The sequence below is a fragment of the Talpa europaea genome (assembly GCF_964194135.1).
Source record: "Talpa europaea genome assembly, chromosome: 6".
Lineage (NCBI taxonomy): Eukaryota > Metazoa > Chordata > Mammalia > Eulipotyphla > Talpidae > Talpa > Talpa europaea.
Window position 1 is genome coordinate 94,885,667 of NC_140072.1, and position 24,246 is coordinate 94,909,912.

The 24,246-nt window shown below is 32.4% G+C and overlaps 1 protein-coding gene across 5 annotated transcripts in view; it reads right to left on the reverse strand.

The window, feature by feature from the left end:
• The window catches only part of NUP58 (nucleoporin 58), a gene marked incomplete at both ends in the record, with an annotated part of 46,876 nt that overhangs the window by 7,123 nt on the left and 15,507 nt on the right, over positions 1-24,246 (reverse strand). For 2 of the 5 annotated variants that reach the window (XM_084235373.1, XM_084235372.1), the window contains 9 exons: positions 4,661-4,830; positions 6,073-6,168; positions 7,705-7,803; positions 13,088-13,289; positions 16,260-16,342; positions 16,802-16,920; positions 19,302-19,381; positions 22,187-22,361; positions 22,661-22,726. In XM_084235373.1, the coding sequence (XP_084091499.1) occupies positions 4,661-4,830; positions 6,073-6,168; positions 7,705-7,803; positions 13,088-13,289; positions 16,260-16,342; positions 16,802-16,920; positions 19,302-19,381; positions 22,187-22,361; positions 22,661-22,726 (1,090 nt within the window). Of the gene's footprint in view, positions 1-4,660; positions 4,831-6,066; positions 6,169-7,704; positions 7,804-13,087; positions 13,290-16,259; positions 16,343-16,801; positions 16,921-19,301; positions 19,382-22,186; positions 22,362-22,660; positions 22,727-24,246 lie in introns of those variants that run through there. The other 3 variants (XM_084235376.1, XM_084235374.1, XM_084235375.1) reach the window with 3 other exon arrangements.

Below are 24,246 nucleotides of genomic sequence, written 5' to 3' on the forward strand. Positions count from 1 at the left end.
AATCTATAGCCTACTTTTCACCATTGCATCCTTGGTGAGCCTGGTAGGTTTTTCATTTTTAATTGGCATATTAGGTAGGAGAGAGTGCATTAGACTGAATGAGAGGAAAGAAAAAATTCTTATGGGCCACAACCAATCTTCCCAGTAATTCCTACTCCTTCCACTTTGTTGCTGTCTATTTTAGCACCTGAAGTTCTTGCCTCAGTTTTCATGGCTTTCTTCTTTCTCCAGCTAAGGTTAAGGTTCATTAATCAGCATGAAAAGAATCTACTCTCACTTGTGTGATCATGATGCTCTTTGGGGTTACAGGAAATTAAGTCTTAGGAAAAGTCTCTTTTATTAAACTTCCTATAATTCCTAAGATCCTAATCGCCAAAATTGCCGAACTTACCAAAGCGGGCAGATCACCCTCTATGCTACGATGACTTGCTTGTTTCTGAAATTCTTCTAGGAAAAGTGGGGAAGGTCAAAGATGGCTTGGCTCTTACTAGATAAGATTCCTCTCCCGCAAGTCCCATAGCACTTTGTACTTACCTTACTTTGCCCTGATCATTACAGTCTCTTACTTATAATTTCCCCCTATAAATTATGTAATTACTTTACCTTCAGTACTTTTGCAGAGGCTAGGCATGAAAATCAAGTGTGCTATTCCAGTGCCACATTAGCAGTATAATGTGCTTTGGAGTCAGGCATTGGGTTTAAATCCTAGCTATGTGACTTAACAGCCATGTGAACTCAAATAAACCATTTAACCTATGACTCAGTTCCTTCATCCCTAACTTGGAGATTTCTGTGTTCTAGATTAATACTGAGGTTAAATAAGGCCAAGTATATAAAGTTCTGTGTGTGGCACTCAGAACGGACTGCATATTATGAATGGGAAATACATTGATAGGTTGTAATGGCTTTGTGAATGAGATAAATGTATTTCCAGGGCACTGGCTCCACAACAGAAGTCTCTAGGGTTGTGCCCCCTAAATAATAAAAGTGTGATGTATGCTCCAAACAGTACAGTGTAGTCAGGTGTACTCACAGAGAGAAACTGGGGCAAGAGATGAAAGGGGATACTGAAGCAAAGTATCTTCAAACTCAAATATTTCACACACAAAAATATTATACAACTGCAGAAGTATCTATACTCAAATATAATGGAGACACTCTTAGGAAAAATAATTACCAAGAATCTAATAAAACCTTACTGGAAAAACAAGCTTATAGGCGCTAATGAAAGTTTATACCATGCAGTATATATTAAGATGTCAATTTTCACCATATTATATTAATCTTATTTGTATGAATCCAATCAAAACCCAAATAGAATTTTTTAAAAAATCATCAAACAACATAATTGGTACTACAGTTCATCTTGAGGATCAAGTATCCTAGCACAGCCATCACACATACACACAGTGGCTTCCCTAGGAGACACCAAAATAAAGCATCCAGTTACAATGACCAAAGAAGCGAGGCATGGGTTTAGGAATAAAAATGCTTTTGAAGTGTCAGGGGTTTATGCTACACCCCCATCTAAGTGCTTTAAAGTAGAATATTAATACAATCACCCATCTTCATTATCTCCACTTTTCAGATAATGAAACTGAGTTTTAGAAGTTAAATAATTTGTCTTAAGATCATACATGTTCAAGGGCAAGAGTCTGAATCATCTGAATCCAAGAGTCCATTCTAGCTCACAAGAAGAATATTATAATGTCCACTAATACAGAGTTCCTACAAATCATCAAGGAAAAACTCCTTTAAAAGCTTGTGTACAAATGGGCAAAGGATATTAAAATACAATTACAGTGATATGCTAATGGCTAACAGACATATTAAAAAGTTTAATCTCCTTAGTACTTATTATTAGGACTAGTATTATCTAGGATGGCAGAAAACATTAGGAAATGTTTTCATATACACTGTATACATATACACTTTCATATACACTGTAGGAATGTGTATTCTTACATTTTGGAAGGCAATTTGACATTTTATATAATTTAGATGCGTTATCAGCAATTCCTCTTCCAAGATCAATCCCAAAGAAACATTAAACGTAAGCACAGTCATGTACAAGGATACTCACTGCAGTTTCTTCTGTAAAAACTGAAATACTGGAGTATTTAACTGCGCATCAACAGGTAATAGTTGGAACAAATCATTGTACATCCATCCTATGAGATTACACGTAAAAAAGTAAATCTGATCTACATGGATGCCAACAACACACTGTAGAAGAGTTTTGGAAAAAGGAAGTAACAGAATACATAGAATTTTAACCATGTGTTAATAAAAGAAAAAGGATTTAAGAGATAATAATACAACTGGGAAAATAATCATTTGGATACATTATGTTGAAAAAGGCATTTTTTAAAAGGTATGGAAGGATATACACCAAACCATTAAGAGTGAACACTATGGAAGAAAATGAGATAAGGATTTAAAAGCATTGAAGGAGACTTTTACTTTTTATTCAATATCCTCGTGTGTAACTAAAAATGCTTCTGTATTTTGGAGAAGACAAAATCAACTAACAGAGAGCTTAGTATCTTGTGAGCTTTTGTCTAAAAAACTGTATAAACCAATGAAAACACTAAAAAGTTATAAAAAAGCAATGATTAGAAAATTGTGTATGAAGAATACCAACACCTATAAAGATTCAAAGCAACTGACACAATATACTTTATTTGTTTACATAATGATAGGCTCTGGACAAAGTGAAGACAGTAGAGACAATGATAACACATTTAAACTCCTATCACAAATTGATCTGTTACAAATTTCCAGTGGTTCAACATATTAAAATGGAAATATATGAAGAAAAAACCAAATATATATTCAGATTTTGCAGCACAATGCAATGTCCTTAAAAAAAAAAAGTTTGTTGTATATTTTATCAGTAATTCAAAACACAAAAATCCACATTTTTCTACCCCTTCCCCAAACCTGGATCTGGGGATTGCAGTATTGGAGACGTATGCAAAAATAAAAACAACTTTAGTGCTAAGAAACAAAGCATTTTCCTTATTTTGATGCATCAAGGAGCAAAAATTTCAATTCCAAAATGCCAATGATTGTTGCTATATGCAGATAAATAAAACAGATTTGATACTTTCATAATCAAACCCAACAAACATTATGCTAAAAATATATAGTGTGTATATTTATATATGCAATACCTATTTTAGAAAAAAAGGTGCCTTGGTGAAAATGATTCTGAAAATATTCACTTGATGCACATTATGTACAAAACCTTTTATATAAAAAATTAAACTATTTTCAATGAAATTCCATGTTCACATCCCATCTGAAAACAGTACTTGAAAGATAAATAGATCTACCTAATAGTTTCTGTCTGAAATCATGGGTAAGGCAGTTCTCTTTCCAAGGGCTCATTTTTTCACCCACTCTATGTTACTAATATAAACAAATATTACACAGATACAACCTGACATGCCTATGTATTATTACCTGGAGCTCTGTTCACTGTTGAAACAGGGGATAGTTTATAGTTGCTACAAAGAATAATTTTATTTCTTAAAATATATTGTTTCTCTATTCCAAATTAAGCACTTACTTAAGACATTAAGAGGCTGATAAGCCACTCCATTTGGTGTCAATATCAATAGCCCTGTAAGAAAGAACTCTGTATTGGAATAGCTAGAAAAGTTTTCACTGTAATAACAGTGCATCCCTCACCTGCATAGAATCAATTTGGCTTAATAGCTCTTTGTCCCCAGAATACCATTCTGGAGTTCAAACATGCTCTTCAAGGCCCATCCCAGATATGAAAAAACATCTCATATAGGCAATATGAGGATATATAGGATAATAAAAGTTGTTAAAATCTATTCAACGCGTCTCACAGCAATCCTCATTTGGAGTAGCTGCTAAAGGTTAAAGTAGAAACAAAAATGGTAAAGACTAGGGGCAATGAAATTAAGTTGGTTAAATATTTACACCAGTAGCTGTTTCAGCAAGTCTTTAAGCAAAAAACTGCAGTGACCTGGCACCTCTAGCTCATAAATGTACAAGTAGCACTGAGGATTTCAAGCTCAAGTGAAAAATGGAATACCCTTAGACAAGGGGAACAGTCTGAGGCAAAAGTTGTAGGTCTGTAAATATATATTTTATATGCACACAGAATTGTGTGTATTATTTTTCATATATTTACATACATATTCACAAGATGCCCTGCAATGTAGTTCAAAAGGCCTTTATCAAGGAACAAACTGATTCTAGGATAGGTCCTGGAGTTCACACCATCTGTGTAAGAAACAATGTGCATAATTCACACATAATGTAAACCTTATCAACAAAAACATTGCTATTAACAGTTAAATAGTAGATTTTACTAATCGGTGATGTAATCAGAACATTTCTTACTGAGAATCAAAATAATGAAAAATACACAGCAGGGTTTTTAACACACACACACACACACACACACAGAGGAGGGTTTTAACACACACACACACACACACACACACACACACACAGTTTAGCATAGCAAACAAGAGAGTTCAAATTTCAGAGTAGGGGAAAATATCAAAACTTTATAAATCTCCTGGGTGCAATTTAATTACTGCATCAATTTTAGAAAAATAGACTCATAGAAGGAACGATGCTGCTATGCATTTTCTCAACACATCAACCCATATGTTTATCTTTTTCCTCTTTTGTTTCCAGCTGGAGGTTTCTTCAATTGAAGGAGTTGTCCTCCTGTTCCAAAACCTGCAGAGGCAGGATTGGATACCCCAAATGTCAAACCAGCTGATGCCGTGATGCCAGGATTGCTGAAGTTAAACCCAGATGTACTTGAGCTGCCAAAGCCTTATATTTGGGAAGAAAATATTCATATCAGAAGTTAAATCACAAAAACAAACATAAAAACTGGGGATGAGAGGTCAGTTTCTAGCTGAAAGAATATGTAATCTATAAGCACAACAAATATCACAGGATACCAAATTTCTAACACGGAATTTTACAGGAAAATAATTTAACAATTAAGAGGCACCTTTAAACACAGAAGTTGAGTAATAAAGGCCAAAAGAGACATCTTGGCACTGTATAACTGAAATTATAGAAACCAAGTTGCTAGAAACCTTTCTCTTAATTAAATATACCAAGGTGTCTTCCTCATCAATCCCTCCAGAAAACATTTTATCAAAATGTAGAGAGACTGCTCTTTCAAACCCACCTCTGCAAATCTAAGTCCTTTGAGAATGCCTCAACCCACAGTTTTCAGGACAATGAACAAACCAAAGAATAATAACTACTGTCTTGATTTTGTAACAGCCCATGCATAATTAAGATCAAGAACTATTAGTGCCCAGTTTACTAAATATCAACATATTAGATTATAATCTTGATACCAGTGAATTCTATTAGCTTACTCTGATTTAACTGTTGATTCTAAACACTACTTAATTTAAATGGAATTTCCATCAAATTCCATCACTTTAAACGTCATCTAATTAGTATTACATCATTATTTTAGACATGCTACTTATTCATATGTATTGCATAATAAAACAACCATTATTTACAAATATAGAAAAAATTGCGAACATAGATGGAATTTGGAATTTTCCACTATAAGAGTGAAAGATTATACCTAAAGAATGAACAAAGAACCCAATTTATCATCATTTGTAAGACCAGTATTCTTAAAACTAGAGGGATTTATAAACATCTTTTTGAAACAGAAATTATTCTCCTGGAAGAATAATGATAAAAATTGAGTTACACTTTCACAATATTGGGTTCGTTTTTGTAAAAATAAAAATGGTTTAACCATGAAACTAGTCTTTGGCGGTTCAAAAAAATCTCTTAATAGAGAATATAATTATTTAATCTATCAAACTAATATATCCTAGAAATAGCTGCAAACCTGATCTTTAGCTTCTAAGGGAGATAAAGCTATCTGATTAGTTAGGCTTGCATACTTCATTCAGAGGGTAGACAGTAAATCAGGGATCATTTTTGGATACTGGTAATAACAATACTTGTATTTTTAAAATTAATAATTTGCACCTTTAAATTTGCCTGAAATTCAGGCAGAAACACACAAACCTGCACTAAGACTTCCTGAGGGTTTATTTGTTGTTCCAAATCCAAATGTGGAGGCCCCTGTGGTGCTGCATCCAAAACCAGAGCTAGTTCCAAATCCTAGTAGGAGGGTAATAGAGAAATATACAATGGTATGTAAAATACAGGTTAAAGGATACTGACAAGTAAAAAGGTATAATAAGTACAGTGCAAAAAAATATGACCGTAAGGAAATCTGCTATTTACTCCTTGGCATAAGACTTTTGGACGAACCAGATTAATTCTGAAATGAAACATTTATATCTATTTAGACTAAGTTTATGGCCTACCAGAAATTCTTAAAGAACAAGGCCATAAAAAAACAAGATTATATTAGTATTTTCGCTCCCAAATGGACTAGAAACTTTAGTGACCATTCAAATATGACTTTAGTCAAACGTAATAAACAGGAATATTTCATTTTGCAAAAGAAAAGCAACTAAATTAATACACATGACATGCACATTTAAACACAAAGTATCATAAGTTAATTTTACTTTTTATAATACACTTTGACTTAAGAATTTTGACCACTGAAAAGTTGCATAACTATATAATGATTAATTATTTTAAAGCTACTCAGTAACTTCTCCTGCTATAGACCAACCAACGCAACAGTGAGAATTCAAGAATTGGAGTGTCTTGTTTTTTTCTCTTAATACTACAGTCAGAGTTTAAATATTTTTCATCATATAAAGTACATAAGGAGACACTGCTAATTATTTGAAGACTTGTTTCCATTCTCATAAAAGTCAAGGACTCTATAAATAAATTTCAAACTCTTTTAAGCTTACTTTGCAACAACATTGAAAATACTGAATTTGACAGTAAATATGATTGCAAATGAGATTATAGTCCATTGAAATTATACCTGCTATAATTCCAGTAATTTCTAATAGAGTCTACAATAAGAAATAATCATAATAGCTTACAAGCTTTCCCTCTTCTGATGATACATCTTAGTGGAAATAAGGAAACCTTAATTCATTTGATTGTCAAAATACAATCAACTTTCAAATATCCATCAGCAGGACAGACTATTGAATACATTTGTATTTAGCATGATGTTTTTGCAGAAAACTTTCCTTATTAACTAGAGTAACTATGAAAGTACAAAAATATGCTCAACTGCTCTTTTAAATACAAGTATCCATAAAGGCAAATTTGCCAAATGTGTTTAGGAATGGACAGAGTCAAGTTGTTCAAATTATATTATTTTTTCATTTAAAGTGCTCATTTTCAGAAAAAGACCGTTATTAGGAGAATGTATATCCAGATAATAGTTTGGACTTAAAACTGACATTAATTACCATTTTTAAAAGTAAAATTTATCAAATTTAGCAACTTTCAAGTTCATATTTCAGCATATTGTTTTGCAAATATGAACACCCTGCTCCTCAATTTTTTACTTTAAAAAATTTACTACTCACAAAAAAATAAATTTTCTTAAGTTTTAAGTCTAGAACTAGAGAAAGAATTGATTATGTTTAGAGAATCACTTTTGCCAGATGGAATCTTAACTTCCAAAATAGCAGATCCTCTTAGAAATTTTTTACAGTTTGTATCAATTCAAATGTATAATAACTCCAATGCAATATTAGAAAAGTTAAAGTGTACCTCCAAGGTTTGAAGAACCTAAGCCACTTGATTGCAAGCCAGTGCCAATACCTGAGCCGAATGGCGTTCCAAAACTAACTCCCAGAGATGGCTGTGGCCCTGGTATAAAAAAAAAAAAAAAAAAAAAAAAAAAATGGAGGGAAAAAAACAAATTTGCCTTACTCTTTCAAGATTAAAGTTTCTTTATGAAATAATTTTTAAAGTGAACAGTGATTACTCTTACAAATTCTGTTTGTTAAAGCTTAGTTTTCAGGATGTCTCCCCAGTCTAATTTATCTGTCCCAACTAATTTATCCAAAAACAGAAAAAAAATTTTAATAGTTCCATACTAAATAATTAAAAGGCTTACCACATTGAAAGATGTTAGTTTAACGTACTAAATATTTGAAATCTTTAATGTATTGTAATTATAGATTTTTAAAGTTTTACTTCTAGAATGATTTTATATCTCTCTACTTGTTTTCTGATAAAAATTAGTTGGTGTAATCAATAAAGGTTTTTATTTTTTTCTTTTTAAAACAAGCTCCTTATTAGAGTCGTCTCAATTGATCAAGAGACTGACACTAACATGCAAAACTATCATGTTACTTCATAAGAGTAAGTACCCAAAAAACTAGGCATGGTTTCTTATAAGAAATATAAATGATATATACAATAAATGGATAAAAAACAAGACAATGATTTATTTTATTAAATTTATTGTTCAGTTTAAAGCAAATCAATTACACAGTAACATGACAATTCCAACTTGTTCACAAAAAGTGGTAATTGAGTTCTACTGTTAAGCTCTGCTACATTACACCACTTATCACCTGATTAAGTAAGATAATGAACATTTACAAAGGCACCGTTATGTACCTTGACAGATTCAATACATTCAAGATTTCAATTCAGAAGTTTATTTCCAACATTTTGGAAAATGTACTCATATGCAGAACAATTAGTCATCCTTTCCCCATTTGTTACTTTAAAGATTTTTGGCTGAGTGCGTTTGGCAAGAATAGCATCAAACTTACTAGCCTCTCTTTTTAACTACCTTTTTTAAACTAAGCAGAATACAAAATCTAAAAATCTCTCATTTGATAAATAATTTATGAAAATTATTCAATAAATTTCATAGTACAATCTTCAGTCTTGTCTATTTCAAACACAGTGATCAGTGCATCTCAAAGTTGAGGGAACTGCCAAAGTAATGAACAGATTGAAATTTAAATTTTTCAAAGAAATCAAAGCCTTCAAGTTGTTCAATGAAGAATGAGGTTTGTATATTCAAAAGGTAGTGTAAAATTATAAAACATTTTAAAAAAAAAGGAAAACTGAGGAACCACAATTTTGCTACACTGGGACAGAAAATGGACTTTTCAAATAGCTTCTACCCAGTAAAAATAAAGAATAAGGAATACAAGCAACCAGAGTTCTTATACCAGTATTAAAAAATAAATTAAAAAAGATTTATATTTTTACATTTAGTTTGAGATTAATTTGAGAATAAAATACCTGCCCGGCAGCTTTTGTAAAATGTTACTATAGGAAAAAGAAATTAAGTATATTACTTTCTTATCTCTAACAAAAATATGTAGAAAATACATGTCCAGTTTCTTTAACATTGAGAGACTTAAGTGTCACATGTTAATAGGAGGCACTGCTGGTGGAAGACCCTAAAGAATAATGCACACCACAGCCCTCAGCCTTACAAATCATGAGAGTTACTCAACTAACATGTTTATGTTGTGTGTGGGTCTGTTTTTAAGAGCAACTCTATCTAGCAATATTCAGGATCTAAGTAATCAAGAACTCTGACAATGACAAGACTTTCCATTGCACAACAGGTACATGATATTTTGAGTTTTGTACCTTCACACAAATTCTGAAGGCAACATCATTTATAAAACTAGTAGGCAAATGTATAACATTTTTTAATAGTAAAAACTCATGATAAATATCTCCCATGCCAAAGTATTAGCATATATTATATACTCTGGCCACCATATAAATTAGTTTCACTATTAGAAAGCAGAATCTAAATCCTTCAGGCAAAAATTACGTAAACAATTCAAGAAGTCAGTTTCAAATTCTGAGTAGTCATTCAATGAGAGGCTCTTAGTTCCATAAATAAAATCAAGTTTTTTTAGTAGTAAGATATCCCAATGATTGCCCAAAGTGAAATCTTCATGTACAGTAACATTTTACAAAAGTTATCATATCATATATTCACACACAACAAAATCAAGTTCAGCACTGTGATTTATATTTTCCAGAATAAATTCTACTTTCTTAAAAGTAAAACTGCACTTACAGGAAAAGGACTAAAGTGCTAAATTTTTTATAATTTTCAGTGATGACTCAAAATACCTAATGTAATTAGTATGGTCATTCCTAAATCATATTTTAAGAATAATTTTTCTTAAAAAAACAAAACGTCTTTTTCCCCAATTTGAAAAATTTTGCTCTTACTGATTTATTGGGGAATGTTCCTTTGGTTATTAAATACAACAAAATCACAAAACCACAAGAAAGTGAAATGAAATACTTAAAGAGTTTCCTATTTAACACTACACTTTAAATTCCAAACCTACACTAAAAGTTAGAAAGCAGGTATTTCTAACAAAATGTCTCAGCTCTCCTTTAAAAACAGCAGCTAAGTCACATGAGAAACTCTTACCATGTAAACATCAACAACTTTTAAGTGTCAAAACACAACAGCAAAACTTAATCCCAGTATATTAGCTTAAAATAATCTATCCTAAATAAAAATTATACTTGAAAAGCCTAACTTGAGTGTCTTAAGCTTTTTAAGAGGTTTCAGAAACACTGACGAAAAAGGATACTCAAGATAGACCAATGTGTAACTTAGTCAATTACTGATGCTTATTTCATGTATTAAATAGCCTGTTGGTTCCTCATAAATCTCTTCAGCCTTCAAAACCAATAACCATAAATCACACAGGCTGTATTATATATGTTTTTCATTAAAAAACATTGAGGATGGATCAAAAAGCTATTTAAGTGCACGTCTCCATTTCCAAGAAAAACTACACAGAAACCACCTTCAGAAAGTAGCAGCCTAGTAAGTTATCTGCTCCTGTACATGAAGGCAAGAATTCATATGCAAATTAAAGCAAAACCCCTCCAACAACTCAAATTCTGCACAGACCAAGAGTGACACATAAAACAGTATACAAGCTCTATCTAGGTTCATCCTGATGGCCTTTAAAATTTGTTACTGGCACTTAAAAAAAGATTTCATCTGTCACAGACGTAAAGTAATAAATCACTGGATACAGAGCACATTGCAATAAATAGGGATATTTCTAAACAGGCTGTAACTCATAAAATCAGTGCATATAACAGAGTTCAGAAATCTCACTACAGTGGTGATATGACTAAACTAACATTCTGACTCAGGAGGCATGAAAAGAGTTGACTACGGAGCCTGGGAGACTTTTAAAAAGAAACAAAAGGAAAAGAGAAGACATAATGCAAAATTGCTAAGACTCTCAGTTCCAACAATCCACACAACTCAAAATGAAAACAGTAAGACTGTTTAAGATGATCAATTACTATTCCTACCACCTGATTAGACTTTAAATGGACTTCAAACTGCAAGGAACACAGAAAGCAGTCAGTTTCCCCAAAGTCTGGCAAAAGTCATAAACAAAATTAAAGCCTATGAGCAAAAAGCTCTTCAAAATGATTATGCTTTATAAGCAAATATTCTCTATCACCACAGAGAGCAAAGACCCTATCTCTATTGTTTATCTTTGTATCCCCTGAACCGAGCACACAGGCACTGTAATTGATAAACATATATCTTTTTATGTCCATGAGCCCAAAATGTATAAGTGAAAACCCAGAACCTCTTGACTGTCTATAATATAGGATAATAAAAAACACCCCTGACAGTGGTTTTCCTCCCATTTAAGTTTTATACCATAGAATATGATTCACTTAAAGTGTAACATTTTAGACAACTGACTTCTCTCAAGTTTTATTAGAATGGAAATCTCTTATGTTTAAAGAACACTTAACCAAACCCATGCTTACTTGGTCTACGATTAATATGGTAAAGTAAAAAGAAACTGGCACTATGGTTAGTTTGATTAGATGGATAAATAATCACGAGAACTGATGATCAAAACTGATGATTCCCCCTTCCCCCCATAACTTGAGAACACAATCCCACACTCCAGCCAGCTAGAGAATTACTATATAGTGCTTATGTGAGCCACTATTCACATGGGTCCAGCCACGGAATGTGGAGGATTTGGCATAAATCCATCATCAATCATTTACTGATGGTAATTCAATTCTGTCATCTCCAAATGTGAAGAACAATTTTTTAAACTGCCAATAGTGAAAACCAGAAAAGGCTTCCCTAGTAAAGGCAGCCTGACTAGAATCTAAATATGTATGGTTTTTACTTTTTGTATTATAGTAATACTAGACTATATGCAACTCTCAGAGATACATGCTGCAGAGTAACTAATAAAAAAAAATGAGTATCTATTAAGGTTACATTTTTCTATAGCAAACTTCAAATCTGACCAAAAGGGACTGCAGGAGTAAAAAGATAAGTAATCTCTAAAAGACACAGTAACAAACTAAACATTGGAGAACTAGACTACAAAACTGTTTCTTTCTTTAGAAGAGGAATTAAACCAAGGACCAAAATTATCTGCTTTCTAGTATCTTACCAATTACTTTCATTGACTCAATTTCCCAGTTTATACTTCTTAATGTGCAATCCAGAGCATCTCAAAATCTTTTTCCTGCTCTGGCTATTACTCTATTCATTTTGGAAAGGTATGAATAATTCTAACATGTAACTTCTTCCAAATTTGGTTTATGGGGCCTGAACTCTGTTTCCAGTCAATATACACATACAAACAACCCTACTGGTCTTCAACATACTTTCAGTCAATAAAAATGTACTTCATCCTGAATGTGGATACTCTGTAATCACTATATATGAGGAAACGAGAATGCACCATCTATCATTATCTTATAGGAAAAATGCAACATACGGCTGAATATTTGACTTTAAAACAATAAATGATACAATCACCATTTTAGAATCTGCTGTTCTTAAATGTAATTCAGTAGTGAAATATCATGTTCTAAAGGGTACTAATAGCAATACAGCAAATAACATTAAGTAAATTCACAATGTTCAATATCTAATTGATGTATAATTATTGCTAAGACTACCCTGCATTTTTCAGGTATATGCTCATAATTGTGTCCATCACAATTTTTAGATTGTAGGGGAACAGCTATTCATAGAAATATCTTCAGTCCTGACACAAAAAGGAAGACTTATAAAAATGCACAAAAACATTCTGCATTTTAACATTAAGAAGCTATAACTTGAATGCATTCAGACCTGTAGCAGGCTGTTGCTGCTGTGTAAGAGTTGCAGCCATGGCAACGGCTGCTGCATTTGGCATGTTGCTGAAAGGGGTGGGTCCAGTAGTAACTCTGGGTGCATTCTGCCACTTCTTGGCTTCTGTTCGCCTGGCTTCAAACACATCTACAGCATCTCCCAAAAACATTTTCCTATAGCCAAGGTACTGTTCTTTGAGCACCTGAAGGGATGAAAAAAAAGAAAAGGTTAATCAAGTTCTGAGCTGACTTTGGTAATATATGAATGAAATAAGTTAGTAAAGACATATCAAAGACACTGCCAACATTATACATTCCACCTAAAGTGCAAACTAGGGTGCTAGTAATGCATGGCACAGGAAGTGCTAACTTTGGGAGTTCTATCACTCCACTGAATATTTTCTTCCCTATTCTAGTTATGTCTTTATAATAAACTACCTAGAATATTCTAGTTTCCTAAGGCCCTCTTTAAAATGAATTAGTTAAGGTTTTAAGTAAGCAGAGCAATATCTTAAATTCCATATTAAATATTACAGTTTTCATGAAATTTTCCCTCCCAATGGATCTTTTGGTAATCTTTACATTCAAAGACATTAAAAAGGGTGGTGGGGGGGAGCCAGTACTAACATACCTACTAAATACCATTTTCAAAAGTATCTGGTGGCGTGTTAAAATAAGATGTTACACCTCAAGTGAACTTAAAGGGTATGAAGAAGTCTTTTTCACTTTATCAGAATTGTTTGACTGTTTTTATAATGAAAATGATTCATGTTGAGTATGTAGAACTAAGCTGATGAAAAAATAAAAGTATACAATTAGAGTAAGAAAGAAAAATTATCAGGTTCATAAAATGGGCTGTTTTACCCATGAACATCTGCCTTGAAGATGGTCAAAAAGAATGTTTCACATTAGAATTATTAAAGAGGGCCTCCCCGGTGGCGCAGCGGTTGAGCGCTGGGTTGCGAAGCTGCCCGCGGCCTCTGCGGCGCCGGTTCGATCCCCGGCTGCTCCCCGGCCACCGGAGGAGGGTCCTGCATGGCGCGCAGACCTCTCCTGCCGCCCGCTGCTCCCCTCAGCAATGTGCTTTGGTCCTTCTGCCTGCTCTGCTCTCCGCTCTGGCTCTGGTGAATTCTCTCACCCTCCCGCGCTTCTGACTATACCCAGTGCATGTATAAACAAAAACAAAGAAAGAAAGAAAGAAAGAAAACATGCCTCTATATTAAAAAAATAAATAAATAAATAAAGTAAATAAAAAGAATTATTAAAGACTTTCTCTGAAGGTCTGACATAATTTATATCAGTTTTATATCTCTTTTTGAAGAGATATGGGATTTCCTACCAAGTTTTAGCAGAAATTAATAAATTTTAGGCATTAGGTTATAATAGGTATAGGACTTGGATATCTTAATGTTAAAAAGTTATATCTATAAGATGTAGTATTTGAAAGTCACCTCTGTGGGGATGTCAGTATTAGATATTCTAGTTCTAAACTTGGCTACCTCTATAATGTACTGAAGAAGGCCTGACAAGAACTGAAACTTAGGGAAAATGCAGAGTAAGACAACATGGGAAGTCAGAAAAATCTTATTGGAACTGGTTTAACCCCAAATCCATCCACCCTTTTTCTGTGCAAATACATGCACATACCAATATAAGGTTTGGCATCAATAGCCCATAAATTTTAGTTCTACTTCAGAAACTGGGAAATACGATCTGTCTTAGAGACCTGAAAGAAAATAAATAAAAATAAAACTGACATCAGTCATGATATATGTAATTGATAAAACTTCCAAATTTGATGTCATTCAGAGAGCCTGAGTCTATTCCAACAGATTATCTCATGAAAAAACAAAACTGGAGGAATAAAAATAACACCTCTTGTGAGTTTCCTATAAGAAGTGAACAAGTTTAGAGTTTGCTCACTAAATGCTGCTGAAAATAAAAGACATAGCAAATCTTATTATGGAACAACCTTTGGTCCTTAGAAATACATATTTGAAAAGAAAGGTCAAAATTTCATGGAAAGTTTATCCAACAGATCTGGAGTTGTCTTCCGTGAATTTCAATTGTTTCATGGTCCTTTTACTAAAGAGGGTCTAGTTGTCAAGTCAGAGAAATTGCTACTGAAAAAGCATATATATTTACAAATGACAAGCATGAGATCTGCTTGAAAATACTGCCTGGGAAAAAAGCATCTCTGTCTGGAGAACTTATTGAACATGAGCAAGATCCTGATAATGGCTGAGATTGGATGGTAGCTACCTGGACATTCATTATAATAGTGCTCTCCTCTGTATATATTTGAAAAGATTCATAATAAAAATTAAGGAAAAAAAAAATCTTGCACAACACAGACTTTAAAATGCCAACAGATAATCATCTTTAGCACTTAAAAAAACCTAAAGTAACATTTATTACAAAATTTTTCAAGAAAATTTGATTAAAATTCTTTCTTTAAAACAAAAATAATTATTTTAAAGACTTGGCTTAGAGGTTAACATTTTATGAAAGCAAAAGTCCTGAAGTATGCGATTTCTTAAAAAATGGTGTAACTGTAAATGGTTAAAAACTGTTACAGAGCATCAGATTGAAAAAAACAATTGATTCTCTGATGAAACTCTATTCTACCGTTAACACTTTCTTTAGATGCAAATTCAGTGCTGTGAATTTTAAAGATCTCAACTGACTTGTATAAAAGTCCAAGAGATAATCCCCATATTTAGAAGGGAGAAATGTGAGCAAGTATGGTTATTTTTTTTTAATGGAATAGCTAGAAAACATTTAAAACATAAATAAAATTATATATTCTGTTTATAGTGAAGAGAAGGAACTAAGTTAAATGGCCAACAAGAGTGGACAGATTAAGCAAAATGCACATATAATGAAAACATATGGAAGTAGCAAAAATGATAGTGAAGACGTATAAGTGTGAGAAGTTGTTCATATTACACTGTTGCAAATAAATAAAAGAACAAATTATATAGGACACAAGAATGCTTTCAAAAAAAAAGGTATTATCCATGGACAGATTATTATTTTAGTTTTAGTCTTTTTCACTTAGATGTAATTTTAGCTATTTCTGTACTAAGCATAGGTACTTTTGCCCCACGAATGAACAAATATTTCATTAGAGTTTAGATATTTAGAGAAAGGATATGGTAATGAAAACTTACCTTTACATTTTCATGAATTGATTGAAGTTGTGCAGCTAAAGCTACAAATGTTTGATAAATTTTCTGCATAGCCATTGACAAATCTATAAAAGAAAATTATATCATCACACAAATATATAACAACCAATTTTATTTCTTTATTACTTGAGGCCAATTTTTGGTAATTAATGTATAGGTGGAAATGAAAAACTACAACAATATTTCCATGGATAAGCAAAAACAGCAGAGTGAGTTGACTGAGAGAAAGATTATCTTAAGTAATCTGGGGAGGAAAGGAGATGTTAAGATTTCTGCCATTATTAGCATAGTAACTATTCATAATAAAAAGAATTCACTTTATACTTCTAAGCAACAATTCATTTAACAATTCATTTTATACTTCTAGGCAACAAAGATTCAATCAACAACTTTTAAGGAAACTCTTACCACAGCTAAAAACAACTAATAGTGGTTACCTAGAACATTTACTATATAGCTACAGCTAAACTCTCTCTAATCAAAATGAGTGCTATAAAAAAAAAATTACCACAAAAACACATTACCTTGAGGGGTTATATGTGAGTTATTTGCTTGAGTGGCAAGATGATTTTCTAGTTCTTCAATCTGCTGTCTGTACTGTTGAAGCTGTACTTCAAACTGTTGAACCAAGATTCTGAAGTAGCTACATAAAAACATTTACTCAAATCAACATTTCTGAAAAATCACTTTATTCATATTTAAAATACAAAATACATAAATGTGCACCCATTTAAGTAGAGCCTTTGAATTAGTCTGATGACATAATATATCTTTAAGTAGCACACAGGCTTTTCATTAAAACAACCCAAACACATAAATTATCAATGTATCAAAAATAGATGCATATTCTTATTCCAATCATGAAAAACCCTATTAAGGGATCACGGTCAAAGATATTACGTCATTAAGTCATTAAAATATTAAGATCGTCAAAGACAGATTAGAAGAAATCAAGGAAAAATAACAACTAAATGCAATGTGATTAAGATCCCAAAGCTTTAATAAAAGCACATTAGTGGAAAAGACAGTAAAAATTTAAAGTTCTATAGTTTAGTTAATAGTATTTGCAATATTTCAATATTTTTTTCTTGATAACTATACCATGTTTACATGTGAACATTAAAGGAAGCAGGTGACGGATTTAAGGAAATTCTACCACCATTTTTATAAGTTTTGTTTAAATCTGAAATAAATTAGAAAGTGCAACTATAAACCATAACTTACAAATGCTTATATTTACAATATGAATTTATGACATGAAACACCATATTGTAATCTGAAAACACAATGGTTAATTACTATTCTGATAAATTTAACCCAGACTTAATCTATTCAATAGGTGTCAAAAAGATAAAAAGGGACCTTAAATAACATTTATGAACACTAACCTATAAAAAAAATGGAGAACTGTGAAAGTTGTTTGCAGTGGTGATACAATTCTACCAATTTCATTTTTTAATAAAAAAACTATTTACTAGAAGTTTTCAGAATATCAACAAAACAGCTGCAACATTATATTTTGGGAATTACACAGTGGTATTCATTTAACAGAACAATTATTTCATATATGCTGCACAGGAGACAAATGAAGATGAAAAACTATCATTGCCATGTATAAATTTTACCCATTTCAAAACCAGCTCTCACAGCAGCATGAAGAACAAGACAGGGATAAAGTACTAGTAGTATAGCAAGGAAGCACATCCATCCTAATCTGAATAAGCTAACAGGAGTATTGTGGCTAATTTTCCGATTTGATCATTGTACCGTGATTTTGAAAGAGAACATCCTTGTTTAATAAATACATGCTAACTTACTTAAACATAAAGGGCACCAAGTCAAGCTGTTTTGGAAGGAAAATATACATATGCATATAGAGAGCAAAGAATAAATCAAATACTTTAAAAAGGTTAATAAGTAGGGAATCTAAAGGAAAGATACATGGGTATTGTTTGCTGTATTCTTGAAACTCTTCCATAACTCTGAAACTAAATCATAATAAGAAATTAAAAGCAAAGAAAAATGTGAGGAGCCAGGCAGCACATGGACTTCCACCACTCATAAGCCCAGGACTTCACTTTTTCATGCCTCAGGTTCCTTTACCTCTAAGACTGAAACAGTTAAAAGCTGTAGGGATTTTGTGAAAAATGAGATAAAGAATGTACAGTGCTAGCACATTGCTTGGCATATGGTAAATAATATCTAAGATGAATGTTAGGTATTATCTCTAGCAGCACGAAAAGATACAAAAAAGACAAAATATATACCATGTGCATAGAAACTACAATAATATACGAGCTGGATCTTTTTTTTACTTTTATATATCTACATTTTCTAAATTTCCTTTTTCAGGATTTATTACCTATGTATATAAAAGCTATTCAGGGCCTCCCCAGTGGCGCTGCAGTTGAGCGCTGGGATGCGAAGCTGCCCGCAGCCTCTGCAGCACCGTTTCCATCCCCGGCCACTGCAAGGGTCCTACATGGCACGCAGACCTCTCCTGCTGCGCCCGCTGCTCCCCTCAACAGTGTACTTTGCCAGTCTGCCTGTTCTGTTCCCCACTCTGGCTCTGGTGAATTCTCTCACCCTCCCATGCTTCTGACTGTACCCAGTGCTTGTATAAATAAATAAACCTTAAAAAAAAAACTATGCAAATAATTAAGAGTTAAACTATATTTAGCATGCCCTTTTTAAGGAAAAGGCTATCTGAAAATTATTTTCAATTTAAAAAGTTCTTATTGGTAGAATGGAAATTTCTATTGCCTATAAAACATAATAAAGTGAAACAAATCCTGTCAGTAACATGCATATGAAGTGTAACTGCATACTAATAAAAGATTCAAATTCATTTACCCTATAAAATAAGGATAGTAAACTACTTTCTTAGGATTATTATGAGTTAAATTTTAAAATCCATGTACAGTGCTTATTAGCCCAGGCATGTTACATAGTAAATGAAAAATTCTTAATTTGTATGTTTTAAAAGTGAGAACACATTTGCTTAAAAAAAATCCAGTAACTTACTCAGCAGGAGCTGTATTTTCATGTTGAAGTCCAGGTGGTGTTTTTTGGGTTCTTAAGGCTATTTCAGCATTCTTTAACTCCTAATTTACCAGAGGTTTAAAAAACAAAAAGATCAGTTTAAAATTATGCTAGCGTACCAACTACTTCTGAACTGAAACTTCAAAACAAGGTTCAAGAAAATATACTATGAACGAAGCTGTTTTACAAGTTATTAAAACATCTTTCCAAAAAAGACAAACTATCATTTTAACAAGCCAAACTTTGTAATAAGTTTATGAGCTATTAATCTATTTTACGAATCTATGCATTTCTGTAGGACGATTGAAGCTAACCTACCCACAATGAAAGACTAAACTACTATTTAAAAATCCTTAATACACAAATATAGAAAATACTTCTAAAAAATAAACTAGTAGGAATAATAATGATGGCAGTAGTAGTTGACATTCTGGGAATACTTCTGTACCAGGCACTATGCTAAAGACTTAATATATCATGTCTAATACTCAATGAAAACCCTATAAAATGATGTTTCCCTCCATATAATGAAGAAATGCAGTTAAAGAGATATTAACAATATGCCCAAGCCCAGCTGAACAACCTGAGAACTGAATCTAGGCAGCCCAATTCTTTTAAAGCTCACACACAGCCTTGTACAGCTACTCAGTGCCATTTCTACCTTCTAGCCAGTGGTTTTTTAAGACTGACATTGTTTTATCTCCTAACATTCTACATACATAGTGATCACTTCAATGCTTCTATAACCTCTAAGTTGGCTTATTTAAAAAAAAAAGTATTATTACCTTAACTTTATGTTCCCTATAGTACCTCTTACCCTCACTTCACTGCCAAGGAATTAAATCTGTTTCATTCCTCAGCTCAGGCTTCAATCCTACTCAACTATAGTACAAAAGCCCTAGAAAAGCCTGGGCTATTCAAACTCTCACCCCTGCCTACTTCTCCAAGTATACTCTACCCAGTACTTCTACACTGAACTGCTTATAGCTCCTCAGACAGGCATTTCATACCTCCATGCCTTTGCTTGCTATCCCTTCCTACTTACCAGTCTGGAGAAGACCTAAAGCATGTTTCTAGGGTCAATGTAAAGGTATCCTACTCTGGGCAATGGTTAAGTGTCCACCTGAGTCCTTTAGGGTCCTGTATCTTGAGCCAACAACATATTACCTCTTTGATTTAACTCTCGTAGTATATTTCAAGTTTTTTGGTCCCAAATGTCGTCATCACTTCATTATGAAAAGTATAGTACTCTGTAGTGCTCTACATGAAAGAGCCTTGAAAATGTTCACTAAATGGATAGCTGAACTTAGCAATTAACACATCAACAAGCCACATGGCGGTCACCCTACCCAAAATGAAGAACTTTAACCACCCTACTTAAACTCTTGAAATATGTACTAAAAATGAGTGAAAGATTTTGCTTCCGAAATATTTTGTTCTATACAATGCCAGATTGCTCACTTGACAATTGCTTCTATTTTCCCAAAAGATTTTCTTTGAAGAAAAGGTTTTGGATACCTACTTCACTGAAGGGGTCAGAATATTTTCAATTAGCAATTCAGTGCTCTGTGGGTAGATCACTAGCTCCCATATACTAGAAAAAAGAGTATTCTAAGTCTCTGATATGTCCTATAAATTTTCTAAACTCAATTCAAATGTTTTTTCTCCTTAAGGAAGCCTTCTTTGACTCAGCAACTCTTCTTCAGTTACCTTTTATATTCTACCCATCTTTTACTATTTCACTTACCCCACTGACTTTTAATTTACCCCACCAGAGGTTTAGTACCTTTGGCATTATCTGTCTGGCAGTGAGGCAGAAGTTGTCTTTTTACCTACTAACAAGTCTAGTATCTAACAGGTAATCCACAAATATTTGTAAATGGAATCATCCAGTTACAATGGATATCAATACAGCATTCATTTCTTTTTCAAATTTGCCTCCTCTATTACTTTATTAATGATCTTTTCCACATAATTTATATAATTTCATCTATTTCTCAAAAAAAAATGATAGTTTCATGAAATTTTTAATCAGAGACTCAGCATCCTCCACAGTCTAAATGCCTAACTAACATTTTCTTTCTCCTCAAAGGTACAACATATCTGATAATATATAAAGAAAAAAGAAATGGAAAGGAAAAATAAGGAAATATTTTATTCATATTTAACCAACAGATGACTGAGAAATTTGAGAGCAATAATGAAGTCTTTGAATTCTCTTCAATGATGATAGTTTAGAATAGCTATTTTATTTTAGTAATGTATTTTTATTAAAACATCACAAAAGTATTCAATAGTTGACTTAAAGGCACATAAACATCATTAATAGTTTTACCTAAAATATTATCATTTCATTTGTAAAGAGCATAGCACTCTGATAATGCCACATTAAAAAGGCAGCATCACATGAAGTTTATTAAAAGATCAGGGAAAACTTTAAGAAAATTTCTAGCCTGCCCTGATTAATAAAACACATTTTGTAACTGTGAAAAGTAAAACACAAGTGAACCATACATCATCATTTTTCCTCACTGATACAGAAAAGAACTACATATTTTATATAATCATACATAAGCTATGTTATGCCATAAAGAGATCTGACATGAATGATAGATGATATCTGCATCATTACCGTTTTTATAGAGTGCTCTGAAAACTCTAGTGAATACATATAAACTGCTTAGAATACTGACTGACACATAATAAACACTCCATAAAAATTAGAAACTTGTTATAGCAATTTAAAAGTATGAAACTATCTGGTGTCTTACAGGTTGTCTGTATTAGCTTTGTATTTGAAAAAGACGTATTTCCATCTGAAAACAAACAAACAAAAAAACCCTATAATAATATGGCTGTGAGTTTACCTGCGCAGTTTCTATTTTCAATTTGTCAATATTGATAGTATTTCTCTGTAATCCACTGGCAGCCAGTGACAAAAGCTGCTTCAGAGCTTTAATATCTTCTTGTACTTTAAGCATTGCTTTTGAAGACATTCTACTAATTTCTTCTTGGACCTGTTTTTGTTCCTTCACAAATTTCCTAAAAAGATTTTAAAAACTCAGTTTTTCAAAAACATAGCTTTGGTTTCCTTCAGACAAAAAAGTATACATACAATTAAGATTCCAAATATTTTAAGAAGCAAATACTAAAAATTCTTTTTCTTTTTCGCAGAAAGTAACAAAATTTTAATTTCCTGGTATTCTTCTTTCTCTCTAATTTCTAACAGCATTAAAATTTCAACCCAAGCTAAGGGTTAAGAAAGACTGTTCCCTCTAAAATGTATTCTGTCATTCTTCAAGTATGATTTATCTAATAATATTTCACATTAATTAACTTACTGGAGATTTTCAACATCCTGGCAGATCACAGGAGGTAGATTTTCATCCTTCAGTGCTTTACTATCCCTAAGAATAAATGCCACAAAGGTATTAAAACATTGAGATCATAAAAAACTGGTAACTAAATTTTATTACAGTATATGTTAAGCTATAATAAAGCAAATATTCCCCATACCTCATTTATGGCATTCTTAGATGAGTTCAAAGTTCTTTATAAGGAACAATAAATTTCTTGACCTATAAAGTAACTTTAGCAATTCATCTAAATGGACATTTCTTTTCTGAAAAGATTGGCATGATTGTAAGTACACTTTATGCATCTGACTAAATGTTTAAAAATCAGAAAAATGCCATAAATTGGGCGAGGTAATGAACAAAGATCCCACTGGCTCAAAGATTCATAATTGAGATTTATTCAGTTCAAAAATACTGAAGTATTCTGGAAACAACCTAAATGCCCTAAAACAGATGACCTGATCAAGATGATGTGGTATATATACACAATGGAATATTATTCATCCATCAAAAAAGAAAAAATCATGCCATTCACAGCAACGTGGAGCTAGAAGGAATTATGCCCAGTGAAATAAGCCAAAAGGAAAAAGAAAAATATCACATGGTTTCACTTATAGCAGGAATATAGGGGAACCCAATAAGACATCAGTGTAAAAAAATAGTAACAGTACAAAACACAACAAAGCAAAAACAATTAAAAATCAGAGATATCCTGCAGGGGAGGAGGAGGGAGAGGGATCAGAGGGAGGGAGGGGGTAGCAAAGGTGAGTGATGTGATGGTGCATGGATGCATTGGTGAAGGAAACTATGGGTTCTATACCTGAGGGAGTGGGGGGAAGCAAATATTGTTTAAAAATGAACGATTATGTAAAAAAATTTAAAAATAATAAATAAAATATTGAAGAATTAAGGAAAGTTTCAAAACTCAAGATATTCTCAAACTATTTTCCTTTATTTTATAATTTCAACTTGTCCTTCAACAAAACAAGTCCAAGGAATAGCTTAAGGAAATTATGTGCTTAATGCATACAGAAATAAGCTATCTTTATCATACTGTAATTAAATCATTAGTTAATATTTCAGTCACAGATATGCTATTATTTCCTTGGTATTATTTCCTTGGTATATTTCTCAGCTTCTTCACATATGCAAAAGGGCTAAAATATACACAGATGTTTTTGAAGTGTGTACTTTATCACTTATTTGCAAATGTTTTCATTTATGTAAATAAATTAGGTAAGAAAATATAACTGGTATTTAAAAAAAAAATCTTCAAACAAAATATAATGTATACGGAGGTTATTCTCCCTCTCCATTGCAAAATAAGTAGCACTAGCATAGTAATTTATATATAAAGTGAAAAATATGTTTTCATTTTTATGTATAAAGGGTTCTCCAAGAGTAAAGTTCCATGACTTGTTCAATATGAATTAAAAAATATAACAGTATATTTGTATTTATAGTATTAAACAAAACACTTTCTAGAAAGAATTGGTTAAATTTCTTTTTTTTTTTAATAGAGGCATGTTCTATTTATTTATTTATTTGTTTGTTTGTTTGTTTTGTTTTGT